Genomic DNA, 23719 nt, shown 5'->3' with positions numbered 1-23719 from the left:
TAACATTTTTGTTAAATAAATTGAGTTGCACCAAGTCAGGCCTTAAACGGACTAGACCATAGGCCTCCAATAGAGAGTCCAACTTACTTGTGTCCCTAATGGTGAACTTGCACAACTATGATAGAAATAGATCAAACCTTTTAACAAATACCCATATACGGCCTTATTTGCATGAGACTCATGTTATATCGGGTTTTTTTTAGAAAATAAATTAGACTAAGATTTTTATTGAAGTCTATTTAGTTATAAAGGCCAAACTCTAGGTTATTTAGAAAACTTTTTAGGTCTAACAAGTCAGCCTATTTAAGAAAACATAAATAAATATTTATTGTTATCATTATTATATTAAATTAAATTTGTATTTAAAATTTTACATTAATTTATTTATATTTTTAAATGTTAAGCATATTAACCTATATAAAAAGTCAAACTTAAGCTCATAAGTTTATTCAAAAATAAATTCATAACTTATTTAGAATTTTTATTGCAAAATATTTTTAAATAAGTTATAAAACCTTGAATGATATTATATAAATTTTAAAATATGTTTATTTCATATAAACAAGTTAGATTTAATTATTATAAAGTCATATATATATTGATATTAAATTATTATAAAATAAGTCTTTAAATAAACTTGTAGGTTAAAATAAACTTTTATATGTAGGTCAGGCTTTAAAAAAAATCTTTTATTGAGAACAGACCAAATTCAAATCATATAATTTAATTTTAAGCAAGATCAGATTCAGGCCTAACTAATCTTTGGCCTAAGTTAACCTATCTCCACCTTTGCGCAACACATGTGGCATCTCTTACTAGTGTTGATGCATGTTGCTATTGTTGCTTATAGGGAATATGTACAACATTTATAATCGCCACATGAGATAAATTTTTATTGTATGTATAAATTGCGGTACATGTTACCTACTTTGTAGTGATATTTCATTGTCAGGTACGTATACGTGTCAGTGTTGAAAAGTAAAAACCACATTAAATTAGTATTTTTTAAATTTATATTTTTAATAAATAATTTATATATTTTAATTTATTTTATAGTATATAGTTTGGTAAAGAAAAAAATCCTCATTTTTGAATAAAGTTGCTAAACTTTGTAAAAAAAAAAAACAATTAATAAAGTTGCGAAACCAATTATACCAGGAAAAAAATGAACGAAGAGCCGTAGAGGAGTAAATTAAAGCATTTTTGTTTTTTCTGGATGAAGTAAATTAAAGCTAGTGTGGTCCTGAACACTTACTAAAATATAAAATTGAACTTTGAACCCGTGTTATACTCACGTTTGTTATCTTTCAATATACATGGATATATGTACGTTTACCTAGCTATATATATATACTCAGGCCTACTGATGTCGTTGCTTAAGAACATGCATGTCTATGTTTATATCTATCCATATATTTTACAGAATAACATTTTTGTGAATCTTAATTATAATGATAATATGCATATAAAAAATCACTTTTGTTTACTTCATTTTATTTTATTTCTCTTTTTTTACTATATCATATTATTTATTGCATTTTTTCTTTTTTTCTTTTTTTCCCTTTATATATCTCTCTTCCTTTCAATTTCATTGTACTAAAGAATGAGAGTGGGTTTGTTTGGATAATTTTTTCCAAAAACACTTATAGGATGAAAAAATAAGAAAAATAAATAAATATGAATGTTAAAAAATCATTTTTTATAAAAAAAATTTTTAAATAAGTAAAGTTAATAATATGAGAAATTTTTTACAAATTAATTTATGCATAAAATAATTTTAGTTTGTGGTAAAGCTTATTTTGTTTTTTCTCCCATAAGAGCTTTTGCAGAAGTTTACCCAAGTAGGATATATATCAACCATTTTTCATATCGTATTAATCACACATCCACCTCAAGTATTTACGTGAAGAATATTTAATCTAGATGGGGAGTGTTTATTATTCAAGCAAAAGGCCAATCAGCTTTTTGATTCGGTAGGCTTGCATGGACGGATGTTCCCCTATCTACTCACCGAAGGTTTTTGTTTTCAATTTGAACATTCTATTGGAAAAGAATTGTCGTTTTATGATTTTGTTTTGACTGCTACGTTTAAATTAAGCGTTTACTTAGAATTTGTTAGTTTTGAATGACTGAGTCACTGAGCCATTTCAGTGTGAAGATCGAACGTGATTACCAAAAATGGTGCAAATTAAGATACGTTGCTCTAACGACACAGAAATGGTCACTTAATCTAGGGGATTAATATAGGGTAAGAATTGAATCTTCTGAATGAAAAATAAATATATATTGGCGAATAATACGGGGTACGTAGCCGTGACGTTCCCAACCGTTTACTATTCGAGTTATCGATGAATAGTATAAGTGCGTAGCTTAATATCGCGCGGTGAATAAAGACAATGCTGAATAGGATAGTGCATCTAAAGGACCACGAGAATAGAATAATATTTTTTGTACAAAAAATTTTAGACATTTGTCGTTCGTTTGACTTTGAAATATGTTTAGATGTATGTAAATAATTAGAAAAGAGATCAATCAAAGAGATAAATATTCTCAAATATACTGTGCAAAATTCGATGTTTAATTAAATATATAATACAACTCATAAGAATATGTCTATCAATATATATATATGGTGAGTATAAAAAATTAAAAATTATTGTAGAGGTTAAAGTCAAAAGATAAGTTGCATTTAATGTAGATTGAAAATTAAATTAAGATTTATGTGATTTAAATGTAAAGTGAGAGATTATCTTTTATTAAATAAAACTTATTTGAATCTCTGCATTAAAAGTTATCTTTGTTTCAATTTTTAAGAAAGCTTATTTATTATAGTTAGTGACAATCTTCACTATAAATAAGAAGAAAATTAATGGAAAAGATATACATGAAGAGAAAATGTGTGAGAAGAGAGATTATGAAATAAAGTCACTTTGTTTAGATAAAAGTGTCTTTATGTGAGAATGTTATCATTTCTTGTAATCATTGAGTGCGATACTTGGATTTGTACAATAATACACTATTTAGGATGGGTTATAATCATTTTTGTGATAGGAAAATATTTTTGAGACGATTTTGTGGACATAAACAAGAAGTACCGAACCATATTAAATTCTTGTGTCTGTTATTATTTTTCTTATGGTGTAATTTTTTGTTGTGTTCTTCGAATCCTTTTAGGATGTGAGTAATTTTACTTGTGAGAACATTAATTACCCAATAATTATGACATCATCTTCACCTTCCTCCAGCTTATCACGACGGTGTGCTCAAGATTTGAAACTAAATGTTGACAACTAAACATGGCGGGACTTAATAAGTTAAAAAAAATATAGGGGTTGGTCTATTTTAATTAGTACTAATAATGTAACTCTTAACCTAAAAGCCTCAATGATAATTATAGATTTTTGTTTTTCTCTAGTCAGAGTCGTGATAGAAGGAAATGAATTAAGTTAATTAGCCACTAAGTGGGAATGAATTAAGTTAATTACCCACTAAGTCGTGATAGAAGGGAATGAAATTATTGAAATGAACAATTCTAATCGAAATAAGTTCTTTCGATTGCATAATCAAGTTTTCTCAAATTTGTCCCAATTCTGCTTGTTTTTTTAAAAAATTCCTCTATTCAACTCTAGACAAGTAAATCAAAATTTGATTTTCATAACTTAACCAAATTTTACATAACAAAGGTAACACATGTTGAATGGGTTTTCAATGGGTACCCAAACCTACACTATGTGATTAAAAGTGTGTCCCTTGTGAATTTTGCTGAAGTCATAAGGTAAGCTACAAAAATCTAAACAAACTATCAGAATAACTTCATAAAAAGAACTTGAAATGGAGCAACCAAAGTCTCAGCTTGAGTGCCTTTTTGACTACCTAGATCAATATCACCATGTTGCTAAGAGACACATAGGATTTTCTTCTTGCACCCAACATCTTCATACACCCGACAGTGAGAGGAAAAATAAAAAATACACTTCAATTAACCTACATTTTCACTTATACGAATTGACAATCCGTGTGAGCTATACGAATTGGCAATCTGCATAGCCTAGACGGATTGACAATTTGTATTAGCTCGAACAGATTGTCAATCCGTATAGTGATAAAACCCTAATTTATGGATTTAATTTTTAGTATCAACAAACTAAGGAACCTATTTGCGACTCTCTAAAATTGGGTTAAATAAAAAGAAAAAAAAAGAATTAGAAAAGGAGATGGAAAAAACAATGTCACAATCTTGAAAGATTGATAAGTTGAGGATGATTCGCTACAAAGAATAGAATTCTTTGATAAAAACCTAAAATTTCACACAAGAACCAAGAGAAACACTCTCTTAATTGTGTCTAATATGAAATTTTATAAAAAAAACTGTCAACACAATGTTTAAGGAGTCTATTTATAACTCCTACTAATAACTCTAAATTAGGACCAAGGCTCAATAACTAATCTAATAATTAAAAGACTTAAAAATAATAATAAAAAGTCATGGCAGCCCATTACAAGTCCAAAAATAGGCCCATAATATAATTAAAAATAAAAACAAGTCTTATTCTAAAAGTTGAATAAAATTTATGAGTTTTGCTTCTTCTTCTTTTCCTTCATGAGAGAATTTAGTTTCTCGTCAAGCTCTTCTTGAAATCCCTTACTCTTTGCTCAAGTGATTGATTCATCCATGTTGAATTCATCTAAGTCAAACTCTTCCTCCTTAAATAATCTTCTATTATATATACTATACATAAGGACAATGTTGGAATTAATAAAAAAATTGAATGATGTATGTAAGATTTGACTGGTGTAAGAAGAAAACCCCTTGACACAAACCCAAAAAATTATTTGGCCCATTTAAATATGATGGCTAATGTTCAAAGTAATTTAATTTTTTTTCAATTTTATTTATAGCTTTGGCTCAAGAAACATGCAAAAGTAGTGTAAATGTTAGACTGTCCATTTTTTGGTAAAAGAATAATGGTTAATTATACTTTTAGTCTTCTTATTATCGTCAAATTTAGTTTTTTCATTTTTAAAAAAAAATTAATGTCTATCTATATATTTTAATTATACAATTTTAGTTCATATATTAAATTTAGATACAGTTTAACAGAAATGTTGATTAGATAGTACTCTAGTAGAGTGTTAACATAGATGTGCTAGTGGATGTGCATCACAGCGTCGTATTAGCATTTTTTGTTAAATGTTAAATATCAACTTAATAGATAAATAAAAAGTATACAATTAAATAATGGAAATCAAATTATTAAAAAATAAATGAGATCTTCACTATACTGGATTGAAACAACATTGAAAACTGACAATTTTTCTTTTAGTTGTAATTTTTAAGGAATAAATATATTTTTTATCCTGTAACTATAGTTTTATTTAGTTTTAGTTCTCTAAAAATATTTTTGTCACTTTATAAGAATATATATAACATACATGCTGTAAAAAAATAAATAACATACGTGTAGTGGTGTCGTATTACGTGTTATCTTAAAATAATTGCTAAATACATGACCGATCATCATCAAATAATGATAGGAATTGTTTTTTAAAATTTTAAGATTTGTAAAAAGAAATAAAAGAAATTTTAAAAAATCAATAAAATCTTTATAAGAATTAAAAACATATTATATCATTTTGGAATTTACACGTGCATGATTAATGCAAATCTAGCTAGATATATAGCTTATCCTATCAATTTCTTAACAAAACAAAACCGTCAATGCAAAATAATGACTCATTACCTAGCTCCACACTGTAAGAATTTATTTTTTTTGTTACCATTGAAAACATGAATCAACCGGTATAAAATTAGTCTAACTTAATCATTGACAGTAACAAAGCTTCATACGAGCGGAAAGTAGCCATGGCCCCCAAATTTTTTTCTTCCCTTTTGGTAAGTATTTATAAATAAAGTTGTAAATAAATTTTAAGTGTATTGGTTTAATTATTTGTCCCATCCCTCAAACTTTTTGAGTAAAATTTGTCACTAATTATTCATCTCGAGTTTGAGTTTTAGATATATAATTGGGAGGAATAACTTTTTTTTTAATTTACAGCCGAATAATATTCCGTTGGAAGCTTCTGACTCGGACTTGCAATTGTTGGTCAAATACAAGGTCAATAGAAAGCACCATTGTTAATTTGCATGTTTTATTTTTTAACTTCGGAATTTAAACATCATAGTTAGACCTATGAAGATCGTGCGTGGAGGGGCGATCTTACGTACAAACTGGACTTTGTTTCAACATTAATATATATCATTTAAGATTATTGCAATGGCATGAGAATACAAGAAAGTATATGATAACATGAAATTTCATTTGTACTTAAAAATAAAGAAAGGAAATAATCTATCACATGAAATTAACTTTTACAACTCATATATAGTTTATTGTCTCCAAGAGCTTTTGGGGTTGGTTACTATTCTTTGCTAAATAATTATAACTGCTTGAGCTATGTGCACTCAATTACTCAAAGCTGGCTTATACTAGTAAGTACGTATGGAATACCACATTGAAACCATGGTGCTACCACGATCGGCTTTAATGCTACCATGGTTTTTCAAGGTGATCCACCATGATTTCAAACAAATTATTAGTGAATTAGATCCGGGTGTGATGGTGGTGCTGGGCCTCGTAGAATCAACCCAAAGAGAGACTCATTTTCCCTCGGCCATTGATCATCTTGCGATGATAATGACCTACAGGCTGCTCCTAATTGAGGAGAAATAACCAAAATGGTGAAGATGACCAGCAGAACCGTGAGGAGGGTGTTCTTGTATGTGAAAGCCATGCCGTGTTCAGTTAATAAATGAAACAAAAACAAAATGCACTTTTTGTTGTTGTGAACTTGTGAAGGAATTTAGTTTGCCTTTTTGGTAGGACTAGAATGAATATTTTGTGAGCTTGTGAGGGGATGATATGATATGTGCACAACATTTGTTTATATAGGAATTGGGGTTGAAAAATGGTAAGCAGATATGGCTAGACCTGTTCTTGCTCTGCTGGGCTGATTGCTAACTTGCTTGTCTGAAAATGGTTTTTTTTCTTCTTGATTTGAAGGTTGAAAATTTGGAACCTGGATTAATTCAACAAATCAACACGTACACAGTGACTTGGACTAATGAAACAACCGACAATTCACACCTGATACGTAGTTTAACGATTAATGGAAAATGCATGACACTCAAAATTAATGGATCAATGTTTTTTTAAAAAAATATATATAAATGGATCAATGCTTTTGAGTGCTGATATTTCAGGTATAATTAATTAACAGGGATATAGTAAAAATTATGTAAATCGTCAATTATTCCAAAAACATAAAGTGGTCATGTATGATTTTTTTATTACATTTCTTTCAATCGTACTTAATGCAAAGTACTTACAACTTAGAAAATCGTTATTTAATTTATTAATCAACCAATTAAAAAAATCAACCAATTAAAAAAATCATTTCCATGAATTCATACGCATTTGTGCCTAAAATATTGTTACTAAATAGCTACTCTTTTTCATATAACATTTTTAATAGAAAATCTATTACCATGTAAATCTTAATATGTATTTTTTGCTATTTTCACGGTGTAAAATCTATTAGAAGAGGACTTTTTTTTAACTTAATTAATAGTTTCGAGATCCAACTTTAAAATTGCAACTACATTAAAATATGATAGGAAAAGTTCTATTGTTCTTAATGGTTTTATCGGATGATTCGATACTGATTATTGAATAGAGTACATCAAATATTCACAAAAATAAAAAATAGGTAGATCAAATTAAAAAAAAAACTTACTACTTATTTATATGATGACATTTTAGAATCGAAAATCTTAATGAGTTAAGAAAATAAAAAAAGGGAGCATTTTTCTTTCACTAAGCAAGTATTTGTTAATTAGATAAATAAATAAATCTGCATTTTTCAGCAGGATTGAAAATCCCTAACGTAAGTTCCCAATACTAAGATCTGGGGGATTAATATTTGAGTCATTATAAGCATGCGTGGAGATATATCATGTAGAAGAAAAAGAAATGTACAACCAAGAAAATCATTTGAAATAAATAAAGACGTGTTCAACTTAAATTTTTGTTATGTCTTTAGGTTGACAAAATTCACGTTGCTGAATATAGTTATAACTTATAGACCTTACTTTTAAAAGGGAATTTCTACTTAGGAAGTTAACGGCATAGAATTCCTTGATCTTCCTCAAACATAAATTATGCAAATGGAGGTAAAATATTATCAATATGTAGTTGTTTATATTGTTAAATGCTGTATATCAATGGGAGGCAATTTTAACCTTTTTTTAATAGGAAATTTTTTAACCTTATAAAAGCCAGCTTCAAACCCAAAGGTCAACTTATAAAGAAAGTGACACCAGCATTTCTTCATATATAATATTCAGATCGAATATTGTATTTAATTATTCTGAGACTTAAAAATCTAAAAATAACTTTAACAAAAAAACGAGGATTTGAAAATGAAAAATTACAATCACTAATGCATAATGGAAAAAGAAGTCATATTTTATCATAGAAAAAGGAAATGTCATACGTTAGGCCTTGTAAGGCTATTTTTTTTTTTTGGTGATGGAAGGATTTTCTTTTATTTTACTTAAGGTTTTTACTAAAAGTTTGCCGAAGTTCGAGAGGAAACTTAACTATGGCTGAGGATTGAATGGGCTATTAGAGTGCATAAAAGACTCGTGGGTGGAACGGCAAAAGTGGTCATACATACTGAGAGGAATTAGAGGAATTCAAATATAAAAAATGGACTCAGAATTAACATAAGGAAGCATCAAAGAAACGAGTGATAAACATGGACACGACCCAACCCACACCACACGATTTAGCAGCAAAGTAAAGTATATGAGGTTCACGGAGTCCTCACATTGCATGAGTCATGCATGACCATTTTTTGCACCTTCACGGAAGGGGGCACTCTTGTTCTCTTCTTTGGTCCAAGTGACTCATCAAAAATAAAAAGAACAAGTATATCTACCATTCCAACTGAAGAAAACTTCTCACACACTCGCCTTCTTTGTCAAATTTAGGTATAGATCCTTAACATTAGGAACTAACATAATTATATTAACGCTAAATATAAATATCACTTTCGTCTATTATATTTTAGTGTTATTTCATTTTTGTACATTAAATTGTAAAAGTTTTATTTTAATATATTTTTTATGTTTTCAAAAGTTTCACTTTGGTCTACGTTAGATCTAAAATTTCTTATCATCATTGCACCAAACGTTTTAGATTTACGTTTGTGGTGGATCACGGTGTAACTTTGTGGTATCACAATAATATTGTTTGCATATATGAGTATTAATGAGACACTAACATTGGTTAAAAAAATCAAAAGAAATAAATAAGATGAATCTTTCAAAAAGATAAAATATCAAAATAAAACTTTTTAAAACATAAAGAATTAAAATGAAAACTTTAAAATATCAAAATAAAATTTTTGGAAATATAAAAAATTAAAATAAAACTTATAAAAATAAAACATCACTCAAACGAATCAAAATTAATATTTAACCTTATATATTAGCAGTTGTTAATTCAAAGGACTAGAAATTCTTTTTAATAATTTTAGAAACTGAAATAACTAATAATTATAATCTCAAGTACTTAATTAACTCATGAAAAGGAGCCCTCAGATTACGATCAGTGTGGAATGAAACGTTGATTTCGTCATAAGGAGCATGTCACGTGTATTGTTTACACGTTTTTCCAGTTCCCTTCTGTAGGACGTGACTCAAATCTAATTTACTCCTCCAGCCGTTTAATGCACTTCATCTTTAAGAAAATTGAATAAAACTGCTTCTTTAGGTAGCAAAGTGTAGAATAGAAAAAAAGAGATCAAATTATTCATCGCATATGAAAATAGTCTTACATTTGTCATATATAGTATCTACTACAATCTTCAGAGAATGAAAATGACTTGTATAATGAAAAAGAACATGCATAAACGTAAATATTTTTTATTTTTTTTACTTTAACCATTTCAAAATAATTAAGGACTTTAGTTAATTTAATTAGTGAGATTAATATTTTCAACAATTGGTTTTTTAATCAGTATTTCACTCTCTTAATCTCTTTTTCATCTAAGTAATTAATACATATCCACTTAAATGTATTTTATAAAATAAAAATAATCCAATAGATAATTTAAAGAGAATCTTGTAAAGAGAAAAAAATTCAAAACATCTCAAAAATCTTATAAAAAAGATCTAAAACGGTTACATATTTGTCAAAGAAATTGTAATTAAGTTGGTACTCTAGCTTTGTCCTCTTCCATACGTTGCCCAACCCGCGTGCGTGCTCGCACATTAAATTAGTACTAGTTGTTTTATTTCAGCCAATGCCTATGTACTAGTTGAGAAATTAAAAGTGAATGTTTTTTAATTAAAAATTATAATTAATTTCTCAATCAGTTTCCTAAATGCCCCCTATTAACAAGACCCTTACATGTTCGGCTTCTTTGTGCTGACAGAAAAAGGTTGCTCTTTTGTAGGTCAACATTACGTCCCAACACGGAATAGAAGGGGATTTTCTTTTTTGTATAAGTCATTTTTCTTCTACATCTAACATATTTTTTATAATTTTAATATTATCCTTATATATATTCATACGAATTTTCATATTATTATTAATATGATACTCTAATCAATTGAATTAATAAGTCAATTATGTTATAAAATAATTAATATCATATATATAATATATATTTAATACACATATAAGTTTACATAATAAATTTTGTAACAATTAATTTTGATCTAATAATGTATTTTTTACATGTATAAATTTTAAATAAAATCATAGGTTTAATAAAAATTTATATATGTAAAATAATTAATTATTAGATCAAAATTAATTGCAACAAAATTTATTTTGTAAACTTATATGTGTATTAAATATACATTAAAAATTTTAATGTTATATATAACAATATTAATTATTTTATAACATAATTGACATATTAGTTCAGTTGGATACAAATTGACAATTTTTATGATTCATACGAATTGCAAATCCATATGATCTATATGAATTGTAAATCGGTAATAGTCTTGTCTTATGAATTGTGAATCCATAATGAACTTACATATTATCAATCCGTACAAATTATAGTTAAGGATATTTTTTATTTTTTTTCTTTGATTACTAGGTGTAGTAGAAAAATAATTGATGCAAGAAGAAAATCTCATAACAAGCACAAAGCATACTTACCACAACTAGGGCAATGAGGCCCATTCTCTCGAAAACTCAGATCCATCTTAAAGAAATTTTTAATTGGTGAAGCGCGCGCGGGCACACACACCTATATTACATTTCCAAGAATAATTTTTAGTAAAAGCTTGTAACATATAAATATTACATTCCCAAATTCACATTAACATAAATGAAATTTTTAATTGGTGAAACACACAGTCTTATCCTCCCAAATATCATGAGGCACTGTCATTTCTCGGAAAAACCTTGATAACTTTAGAAGAAGGAAGTCTTAATCATATAAACCATGAACAGGAATAAACATGTAATTGTTAACATCAAGTACACAAAAATGTTTCAACATATGGTCCAAAATTTGCCGGCTGAGTAAGCCAAAAAAAAAGTTTCGATGTTGACGGCTTTTTTACAAAAAAGGGACAAAATTTTACATTTTTTTCTGATCGGATGTATGTTTTAAAAAATTACCTAAGAGGGGATAAGTCATAACGGGTGAGTTAGAAGTCATAACACTTGTTACCACTCCTTTTTTTAAAAAAAAAACTGAAATCATAAAATTAATTAGTTAAAAAAAATTGACTTTAAAGTCGTAAATTTTTTTTTTGGTTTTACGATTTTAAGGTCGTAAAACCTTTTTTTTATGGTTTATTACTTTAAAGTTATAAACCTTTTTTTTTTATGGAGATCAACAATCAAGATTGAACCATGAAAGAATGGATGGCACGGATTGAAGGATGAATATTGAATTATTGAAGTCGTGAAAGATTACACGACTTCACTATTCATGGAAGTTATTTTATATATATCCATATATTGATTGCATGCCATTGGTGTATATGCATTATTATAATTATTATACATGTTAGATATATTGCGTATCTAACGTAAATTAGTATTTAGTTATTATTAATCTAGGGTTTACTTAGATAAATTATTATACATGTTAAATTAATTTTGTTTAGTTACTATTTTATGTTTTAGTATATTAGTGTTTAGTTATTATTAATTTAGGGTTTAGTTACATAAATTATTATACATGTTAAATTAATTTTGTTAAATTATTATTTTATGTTTTAGTATATTAGTGTTTAGTTATTATTAATTTAGGGTTTAGTTACATAAATTAATTTTTAGAATATTAAATTAGTTAAAAAATTCATTATTTTATGATAGCTATTATTTTTTTATTGATGGTGGATACAGTACGTAACATTAATGACATCAAAATCATGAATATGATAAAGGTAGGACATAGGTACTCTAAAGACGTGTATGTCATGATGCAAGAAAGTCAATACATTGTTATCCCACATTATGTTCACACGTATGAGAAACATGGGAGTTTGAGGTTCAAGAAATTGTAAACACGCGACTTGGTCGACGAGCAATGATATGCACTATCAACTTGAATGAATAGTTGTCTCATTGTGGACAATTTCAAATACTTCAACTATCTTGCTCGCATGCAATTGCAACGTGTGTTTTTTGTAATTTAAATTATGATGACTTTATTGACCTTGTATACAAGTTGGAAAATATTTTCAAAGTTTATTAACATCACTTTCATTTCCTTGAAGTGAAGACACACATTTTATGTCTGATCCTTCGAAACGATGACAGACATCAGACAAATCGGCTACTACTCGAATACATAATGAGATGGATGAACCAATTTCAAATAGGTCTAAGAAATGCTCATTATGTGAAAGTGAAGAACATAATTATACTAATTGTCCATACAAATAAGTACATACTAATATAACTTGTACTTTTTATGTTTTTCTTTCATTTGTATTGTGCGTTTAATATTAATGTATTAATTATGTTATTTTTTATTTTATTATGTATTTTTATTAATAGATTATCTAAACTTTAAATAAACAACAACAATTAAATAAAACAATATTAAAAATATATAACATGTTTTAAATAATAAAACATTAATATAAATTAATAGCATATCAAATAAAATCATAAAAAATATACTAATAAATAAGTCAAGTTGATAATATTTATTATACATTTAAATATTATTTTTTTAAAAAAAAGAAAAAAACATAAAAAAATTATAAATTTGAAAAAAAAAATAACTTAAACATTAATAAAATAAAAGATTTACAACTTCAAAGTCATAAACCATAAAAAAAATATGATTTACGACTTTGAAGTCATAAACCATAAAAAAAAAAGGTTTTACGACTTTAAAGTCGTAAAATAAAAAAAAATATTTACTACTTCAAAGTCATAAAAAAAAATTAATCAAAGTCGTAAATATTTTTACGATTTCAATTATAAAAAAATTGTAACAAGTATTTGGACTTCTAACCGTAGTACCTTCCAACTTACTCCTTCTAGGTAATTTTTTAAAACATATCTCCGATCGAAAAATAACATAAAATTTTACCCCATTTTGGTAAAAAAGCCCGATGATGACATTTTTCATACTTAGATTGATGGTAGATTAATTATAGTTCAACTTATATTACCCATCAACATCAAATTCAACTATTAATCAACTTAAGTACATAATTAAGGTCACCTATGATGACCTAAACATATTTTAAAAGAGATTACAACTAACAAAGTACACTACTGTAAAAAAAAAACTAAGTACATTAATAACAATATTATGTCAGCTACTTAGCCTACAAGACAAACAGAGTATTTCTAATATGGTTTACAATATCCTTGAGATGCTAAACATAAATATGATTATGATCTGACTATCGATTTTTGGATAGGGATGCTTCCAGCTTTTCTTTCAACTGTATAGCAGCAGTCTCCCCTCCCTCAGTTCTTATGGAGAATGTGTGAATAATTTTATCATCTGTAGTCGAAACACTGGAGTCTTGAGCCACAATTTGATGCTCCTTGAACGTTTTAACAACATTAGAAACAGGGTGAATATCTAAGGGGCATCTCACTGTCACAACTGTCTCATCCTCTCTTTCCTGAAAATCCATATCTGGCAATGACAATTTTTGGTCCTGATTGTGGATCATGTTCTTCTCAGCTTCCAACACCTTGATCTTCATCTGGAGATCAGTGATAAAGGTAATGGCATCACCAAGCAAAGATGCCTTGTCCATTTTAGATATGTTAGGGACAACAGCTCTCAAGGCATAAAACCTTTGGTTAAGCTTCTCACGTCTTTGTCTCTCAGCTTCAACATGATTCAGCGGTTCCTCTCTCCCATTTGCCGGCTTTCTACCTCTTTTTCTGGGCTTCCGCTCATCTGCATGAATGGAGGATGAGTCTTCATTACCGAGATCTAGACAAGGAACCCCGCTTCCTTGAGCATTAAAATTCCCAGCCATCATTTGATTCAGTTGAGGGAACATTTTACCTTCATTACTGACACCTAAAGTCCCATTGGAAGAATTTCCATAAGCATGGTTCACCCCTAGTGCTTGAACCTCATAGGAGTCCGAAGTAAAACCAGGATCATCTTCCACCTTCGGGGAGAAACTAATAGTTATAGACTGAGATTTTGTGTCCCCTAGGCTTAACTCATGCCCAAAAATCTTCGGAAACACCTTTGCCTGTCCGGGACTGGATTCCCCAAATGCTGTCCTGACCATCTCCACAACACCGTGCTCTTCAGGCACCATTTCGAGCGAACCAAGCTCCACCACCCCGGACTTCAGAGGAACAAACACAACAGTTTGAAGACCAGCCAATTTCCCCATAAACGATCTAGATTCTAATTGGTTTAAACAACCAGCAGCATCGGAAGCCCAAATCAATTTACCAGACTTGAACGAACTGCCAGGGCCACATGGCGAATCAAAACCAAATATATAACACATTGAGGATAAGTAAAACATGAGCAAATCCGAAACCCTGTCCAATCTCGCATAATTAGCCTCTTTCGACACAGACCCACCAAAGCAGGCATCAAGCTTCTGCAGCACATTCTTTCTCACCTCCTGCTCATCCTCCTTCCCAACTCCATTCCTCTCCCCTTTGGGATCACTGCAATGCCCATCACCCCAAACCAAGGCAGAACCACCAGATTTCAAGACAGCAACCTGCCAAAACACAGCATAATTCCACTTGGAACCCTCAACAAGCTGGCACAACCGCTGTCGGAGACCCGGGTCAGTACTGGCCGATGGCGCAACCACACCGGAAAAGACATTATTGGAAAGTGCGGAAATAAAGAACGCAACAGCCTCTGCACCCAGCACAGACTCCAACACACCCTTGTCTTCCTCGTTCACACAAAACTTCTCACCCATCATCTTTCTTTCACAGTTAATATCTCATAAATCTCAAGACCAAAACTTTTTCCAAAACCCGTTTCACAGAGATCTCAACTGAGCCAAAATTCCCAAAAACCCCCCAAAATTTGCATAAAGAACCCTAGAATCAAACTCTTGAAAACATCCAACTAAAACCCACAATTTGTGAAAATGGTGACATGGGTTTTCCTAATCACAGATAATGGATGAATATCCCAAGGAATCTAACTTAGTATTGAGCTCCAACATAGTTGGTCGCAACCCCAATTAAAAACGTTCAAGGAAGGGGAACAAACAGATTCAGCGTAAAGACAAAAAGAGCAGAATTACCTGATGGGTATTGTGATTTGGCGTGGTGTATGATGAATACGAAGAATAGGAAAGTTTTGAACAGATATGAGATTTTATAAAACCTGAGAAAGAGGTTCCGTTTCAGATCTGGAATGTTAATGTTATCAAGGCTATTTGTTCTTCCACTTTATTTTTTTTCCTTTTTTCTTTTTTAGGTTTCTTTTTTCTTAATTTTTTTTTTTTGCTCAGAAAAAGATTAGTATATACAGAGGCACAAATATAATCCTCTGAAGTGTTAATTGAATATTGGATCACAAATATCCTTGAATCTATTTTATAGATTGTAAAAACATTATAGTGAGACATAATTATCTATGACGTCAAAAAAAGATAATTATATATAGAATTTATTTTTATACATTATTAGATTTTATAATATTAATTAAGTAAAAAAACTTTATTTATATATATGGATAGTTATCATAAAATTTATTAAATTTTATTTATATAATAATTTATATTAAATGATTATGTAAAATATTTTTAGGTGTTAATATATTTTAATTGATTGTCTTATTTTCAGTAATATGAAAATCTTACCTTAATGCCTAAAAATTATAATTATTAATAATGTTAACTTTAAATATGAGATACGTTAATTCCTAAAAAAATGTGACTGGTTTTAAATTTATAATTTATAATGATTAAGAAAAGTCTTTTCCATTCTCTTAAAAGAACGTGTTATGTAATTATTACTAAATTTTTTAGGGGAAAAAATAAAAAAAAAAGCACTCTAACAATGTTTATGAGTTTATGAGTCGGTTGGGATTGTTTTTATAAAATTGAACAGTTAAATTTTGATTGGTGTACTTCAGTCTGATTTAAAAAACAATTGAAACTCATTCTATTCATAAGTTGTTTGATTTAATTCTCAATCATGATTTATTCATTTAAATTTGATCTTTTTTTAACTATTATTTTATATCATGATTCATCTAAATATCTAATACAATTAACAAAATATTATCAAACATCAAGAGTAGTAAAATTGATTCATTCAATATCATCAACATAATATTCTAAAATAGATTAATGCAAATTAAAACAAAGTATGTTTTAACAAGATTTATTATAATAGTTTGAATCACTATTATTTCCTAAGAATTAAGTTCTTGCAATAAGATTTGTTGTAACTAGATTTAGTGAAACAAATGAACAAAATATGATTCATTAATATTATAAACATGAAAAAAAGTAAAACAAACAACGATGTAACGTGAAAAAAGTTTCAACACTTGAGGTTCCAATGTTAATAGTATTTAAAGTCAAACCAAATAATTTTAAAATCTTAATCAGTTCAGTTCGCTTTTGATCGAATTTATAAATTTAAATTTATGACTCAACTCATACATGAAAGATTTTGATAAATTTAATTCAATCTTGATTCAACTATATAAATGACTCAACCCAAATTTTTCACATCCATGTGGATTAATTTAGACACAAGTTTTGACGTGACTCCATGGAAATACCCTTACCTTAAACCTTTTAACAGTGTTCAAATAGTAATTTTCATAAATTTGGAAGTTATGTAGTTCTCCGGTGACTTCTTTCTTAGTACTAAAAAGTGTTAATGATCACCAAATATTTTTTGTATGTGTCTTGTTTCGAGTGAATTTTTTTAAGAAATTTTATTTTAAAAAATATTTTTATGTTACTTTAATTAGTATTTTTTATTTACAAAGCAAAGTTGGAAGTTATCAAATTATTAATATATTTTCTTTCCAAAAATTATTTAATTTAAATGGAGACTTTAAAATTAAAACAATGCAAGTAATATTATTTCATGATTAAATGAATATTTATTTTTGAAAATATTAAACATATTTTATCATGTTTTGTTGAATAATAATAAGAATAAATACTTCCCGTGAGATTTCGTGTAACTGCTCAATCTTTTATTTTTTAGTCATTACATTTATTTTTATTACCATAAGGATGTCAACGTAATGTTTTCAAACTTAAAGGAAAAATATTATAGGAAAAAATGATGGGTTATGCGTAATTTATTAAAGCTCAGGGAAATGTTATTATAATTTTCTCTAGTATAATAATAAAGTTGAAAGTAAATTTTTTTATCATATTATTTGATATTTTAAAGTAATTTCAAGAAAATTACAAATTATAATAATTATTATAATAAAATTGTAGGTTATATTTTTTTAAGAATCTTTAATATACTTTATTTGTGTGATTTAACCAATAATCTATTAATTGGACAATGATGCAATGTATTTGCTAAGTTAATAATCACATTTAGTTAAATAATTTGATAATAATTATGGTAGTAACTGTGACAATAATAAAAATAATAATAATGTATAACAAATAATAATGATCATAAGAATAATAATAATAACAAGAGCACCTGCTATTGTAGTAATGATTACTATGGAAATAATAATAAATACAAGATAATGGTTAATTAAATCTGAAAATTACAATAAGTGTTTTTTATCATGAAAAATAAAAGGACAAGAATAAACACTACAACCTTAGGAAATTCCTACTGCTGTTGTGCAATTCCTTGATAAAATTTTGTTTCAATTTTTAACATAAAATTAAATAAATAATTTTTTTAATTAGTACCAAAAAATCGGTACTATACTGTAATGTTATCTTTTAATTAAAGTTAAATTTTTATTCTAATCACTCACATGATCAATATCAATATTAAAATCTTACACATACTACTAAAATAAAATTCAACTTTCATTAAATAATAACATAAAATATATTAATAGTCATGTAGTTAAGTTATGTACATTTTTTCCCTGAGTTTTTTTCTTTTAATTTGAACGAGGATAAAAAGGCTATCAAAAGCTCAAACTCGAGGTTTAAAATGTCTAAGAGTATGTTTTGATAGATAATTTTAATTGAGAAAAATAATTTATTAGAGAATTTAAATTTCTTTAATCTAAAATTTACTGTTTGAATGTTTTTTTACGAAAAATTTAAATTTTTAGAATTTTAAAACAATTAAAAATATGGAATTTTAATTTTCTTTATAAAAGGTGAGAAATTAAAATTCTCTTATTGATAGAAGAACTTTCCAAAATGTTTGTGTTTCCTTTATCACCTTTATCCTTCCTTCCACCTAAAAGTTCTCAAAATTATGTTTTCGAACCCGCGACTTTTCTCTCATGTTGATGATCCTCTTCTTTGAAAAGCACCGTCCAAACTCGCAGAACTGCACCCATCAACTAAGGGAGTAGTCGTCGCCCATCATGCGACGAAGGTGCTCGTCGGCGCAGATGACCTAGGTCATGCCTTGCGCCGTTCATTGAATGTTGTGATCGGGTGTGGTGATGTACATTGTTGTATCTAGGTTCCTTGGGAACTTCACATGCTACATAGTATTATTCTCTTTGGAAGTACTCCAACCATATCTTCTTTTCTCTTTGCATTTATTTTCTTTCACCCTCACAATTTTAATTTTCTTTATCCAAATACAAAAATTTGAAAATAAAAGAATTTCAATTGAAGTATTTGAAATTTTTAGAATTTAAAGTTTTTCAGAATTTTAAATTCTCTTATCAAAACAAACTCTAAAGAAAATGTACACTTCACTAGAGGCTAGAACATGGACACCACAACAATACTACAAGGGTTTTGCTTCCTACACCACCCTATTTGCTTTTTGCACCTCCCAAATTTTCAAAGTGACCATAGTAACCTTGTCTTCCTCACTTGTCCATAAGTTGTTTTCCTCACTTCTCCATGCCTGAAACATTGTCTTGTTCACTTCCTCACATTTCATGGCTCAGGTTCACTTGCACAGGTGAGTTGATTATTGTGTTGTTTATACTTTTTGTATTAGATTATTATAACCAGATTGAGTTATCCGTAATTATTTTTTTAGAAAATGAATTTTTAGGATAGGTCCAAATGAAAAATTATGGAATTAAATCCATAAAAGTAACATAAATCCAGATTCAACAATCTAGAATTGTTGTTATACAAATCCAGATCAATGAATCTGAAATGGTGAAATAATAGTACCAGATCAAATAATATGAATAATATAACATATTTCTGGATTGGATAATCCGGATTTTTTCTTATACAAGTACGGATTTATTGGTCTAGAAATTATGTGCATTTGTTTATTAGTTCGAATCAATCAATCTGAAATTATGGAATAATAATACTGGAATTGTTTAATCCATTTTGAGTTTTTTGTTTCCTAGATCAAATAATTTGGAACTTCAAAACATGAATTCCGGATAGACTAATCCATAAATTATATTATATTTGGGATCCAAGAATCTAGAATTAATGTTTTGAAGTTTCGGATTAGTCAATTCGGTTTAACTTTTTTTCATTTTATTGCCTTTTCTGGAAGGTTGGTTTAGGGTATTTATATTGATTTTAGTTATAAATTGGTCTGAATATGTTGGATAGTTTTTGTTCATTAACTTATTTTTGTTGCTTCTGAGAGGTTTATATGGAAGACGATTATGTGAGGAAGATGTCAGATGAAGTGGATATGGAGGTTGACATGGATAATGAAGTTAGAATAGATGAAGATATTCATAAAGATTATGGACAAGAGATTGGAAAAATTGTTGATTGTAGCAAAACATTCATAACTTCAGAAATAATTATTTTGTGTCAGTTTGTAATAACTTGAAAATATTGTACATTGACATATTGATGTTGTATGTTTTGTATATAGATTTTTGCTACTCGAGATGAACTGTTGAAATGAGTTCAGGATGTTGCATTTGAAATGAGTTTAGTTGTCATTTTGAGGTCAAATACATCAAAAGGGCAACTTGGATGGAAGACCATTGTTGTCTATATCCCTTATGAAATCCCTGTGACATGCCATGCCTGGAGAAAAAAAAATATTAAAAGGAGAAAAAAATAATCAACAACTAATAATGATCATCTCTCTAGCACAATTTAAAAACATGATCAACCACAAAATCAACTCATAAAATACTAAAATCTTTCTACAAAATCATATAGAGAAAATGTTCACCTTTTGTTTTGTAATTATTTTTGCAAAAAACCAAAACGCTCTTTCCCACCCAAAGCACGACCACCAAATGAAAAATGTATCCAAACATAGAAGTGAAAAAAGAAACCCCTCATTCTGAATATGGAAATCATTGTTTAGCTCTTTCATACTGCACAACCGAATCTTATCTACAGAAACCACAATTCGACCCATCACATGCATCATTCAAAATGAAAAGAGAGAGAAAAAAAATCTAAAGGAGGGAGAGAAGAAAAACATAGAACCGACTCATTCTTTTTTTTTTTTTTTATCCATTTTTTTTAACTTTTTTCTTTTCCAAGCTCACTACACCACTTCTCTTCTCTCTTGTCTTTGCCCATTCCATTCTCCCTCTATTAGCTAACTCAACCAAGTCCAATAACAACTTACAGAGCCCAATTTACTAATATGCCCGTAACATGTCACGTGTTGTCCAACTTAAGAGGTTATAAATGAAATTTTATATGTTTACAACTTTCATATATGTTTAGTAGATAATTTCTTATACATCTTTCCAACCCATCTACTCCACTTTGGAGTGGACAGTTTATCAACATCCTAATTAAGTGCAAAACTTGTATTTTTGTTTGACACATAACCCTTGTGGCAAAATGGGCAAGAAATAGGGCGTAGTTTGGCACTTTGGCATATTTCATGGGTCTCGAATTTCACTATTTATAACTCTTCCCAGTCGATTTTGGTTGTCTCGCAAATTATCTATTTTTGTCGCTAGTTCTGTTATTTGTCTCTCAACATCGCTGGTCTTACAATGTCGCATTTATTCTCGTCCTTTTCACTTTCAACTGACCATTGAAGAACAAATTGCGTATAGCTCTATTATTTTTCATAAATTTGTGTTAACGTATTTGAGACATATCCTAAACTCCTAAGAATTTTGGGTACTAAGCTTCATAGTTATCTCTCCAATCCTTGTCTTGAGTTTGACAGATAAGCTAATTAAATAATGAATATTTCTAAATTATTCTACAATATCTTTTTTTATATTAGTTTTCCTATTTATCAAATAAAAATATTAAATATTTTTTATGTTTTTAATTTTTAAGAAATTAAATATATTTATTCTTTATTAATATGGTCTTTATACAATATTTAAAAAAGTAGCATAAAAATATTATAAATATAATGCTACTCTATTCACACACACACACACAAAAAATACTACTCTGAAACAATCAATCAAAATGTATATATAGTCACTTTGTTGTTGTCTTTATATGATTATATCTATACTAAATCTACATACTATTCTCTCTCATTCTCCAAACTAATAACACATGAGAATTTACTTAGCAAATAATCACTGGACAACCATTTTCGCAGTTGCTGTCATCATTAATTAAAAATATTTGAGGTGGAACTTTTCTTTGATTCAATTTCTATTCTGAATTAATTAGCAGTATTCTCTTAAGATCAAACTAAATCGACCCGTTGCAAACGAAGAGTTCTATTTGATTGTTCGTTTGCGACATAGTAGTGTGTAGTGATGTGGCTGAACGCGGTTGTGCCACGTGGTCATTCATTGTTTTTTTTTCTGAATAAAAAAATAGAGTTAATCAGAGTAATAATAATTTATATTATAAATTCTTCTCTAACATAAACTTATAAGTATTTCTAATATTCTTCTCTAAGTAGAGTTAGAATTTTATCTTATTAATCTGCGTAGTAATAATTTATATTATAAATTCCCATAAATTATCGAAATTAAACTTCAATAGAAGAATCTCTACACAAAAATAACTAATTGTTTCGCAAACAGACAATCTTGTAATTTGCATCTATTTATTGATTATTGATAGCGAATTTTTATGAACATATACTTGAACTGTTCATTTTTTCTACGTCAGCATATATATATCGCCTTCAATATATATAGAATATCGAAATGTATTTTTCTACTAATTAAGAAAGAAGAGAAAGGAATCAAACTAATATCTTATATAGTTCTACATATCATACAAAGCTAGATGACTGAATCGATGAACAATGGATCAATGGTTATTCTAAACGGAGAAACCCGTGTATTTCATCAGTCCTCACAGCTCGTAGATTTAATTCATGTTTGTTCGAGAATGATCAAATAAATTTTAGAAGACAATATTTATTTAATTTTTTGATAAATTGATAAAAATTAATTATTCTTAAAATAAACTTAACCAAAATCACGTACTCAAGTAATTATAAAGTTCTAAAAAGAATTCTGCAAAAAAATTTTTTTTATAATAAATAAAGTCCTAGTAAATAATATGACTAAATTATCAGTTACTTTAGAAGTTATAAAAGGAAGAAATTAAAATATTCTTAAGAAACCAGTTTATAGTTATTTGCCACTACTAATATACTCGTTTTCATTAAAATAAATTAAAGTGTATCACGTAGTAATTTCCTGAGAAATTTTAAAACAAAAAATTACTGTAACAGCTTTAATCAACCACGGAGAGTGCAAGTTACTAAAATTTAAACTTGAGAACTCGTACAAATCTTCGGCATTAAGTAATTAGTCATTTATTTAATCCAACAAGTTGAGAACCAAATAATTAAGCTACGAACACATTTCATTGCATGTAATTATTCGGCGTCTCTTAATGCTTACAATACGCAACGTATTATTAAGTGTGTTGGTAAATTAGGATCAAAGTATGTTGGTAAGTTAGAATCGATCGGTTCAAAAGTAAAACAATTAAATCTTACTTTAGATCTATTAACATTTGTTATTAATTTTTTTAAAAAAAATCACACATGCTAACAAAAGTCTCCATATATCACTATTTTCTTTAAAGTAAAAGAAAAAAATCTATTTAAATTCTTACTTTAGACTTCATTTTGTACTGGATTAGTGCTATGTATTAAGAACTTTTTTC

General features: G+C 28.2%; 1 protein-coding gene across 1 annotated transcript; it reads right to left on the bottom strand.

The window, feature by feature from the left end:
• Nucleotides 1-13722: 13722 nt before the first annotated feature.
• Nucleotides 13723-15938, bottom strand: LOC114382415 (transcription factor bHLH3-like). Its single transcript, XM_028341813.1, has one exon. It carries the CDS (start codon nucleotides 15482-15484, stop codon nucleotides 13964-13966), a length of 1521 nt encoding a protein of 506 aa, XP_028197614.1. The 5' UTR covers nucleotides 15485-15938; the 3' UTR covers nucleotides 13723-13963.
• Between the last annotated feature and the right edge of the window lie 7781 nt (nucleotides 15939-23719).

Source organism: Glycine soja, chromosome 13 (assembly GCF_004193775.1).
Source record: "Glycine soja cultivar W05 chromosome 13, ASM419377v2, whole genome shotgun sequence".
Classification (NCBI taxonomy): Eukaryota; Viridiplantae; Streptophyta; class Magnoliopsida; order Fabales; family Fabaceae; genus Glycine; species Glycine soja.
The sequence above is the reverse complement of the archived record's forward strand: the minus strand, read 5'-3'. Positions and strand labels throughout refer to the sequence as shown.

Excerpts from the sequence above, each read along its gene's own strand:
- LOC114382415 (XM_028341813.1), bottom strand. The coding sequence starts at position 15,484 with ATGATGGGTGAGAAGTTTTGTGTGAACGAGGAAGACAAGGGTGTGTTG.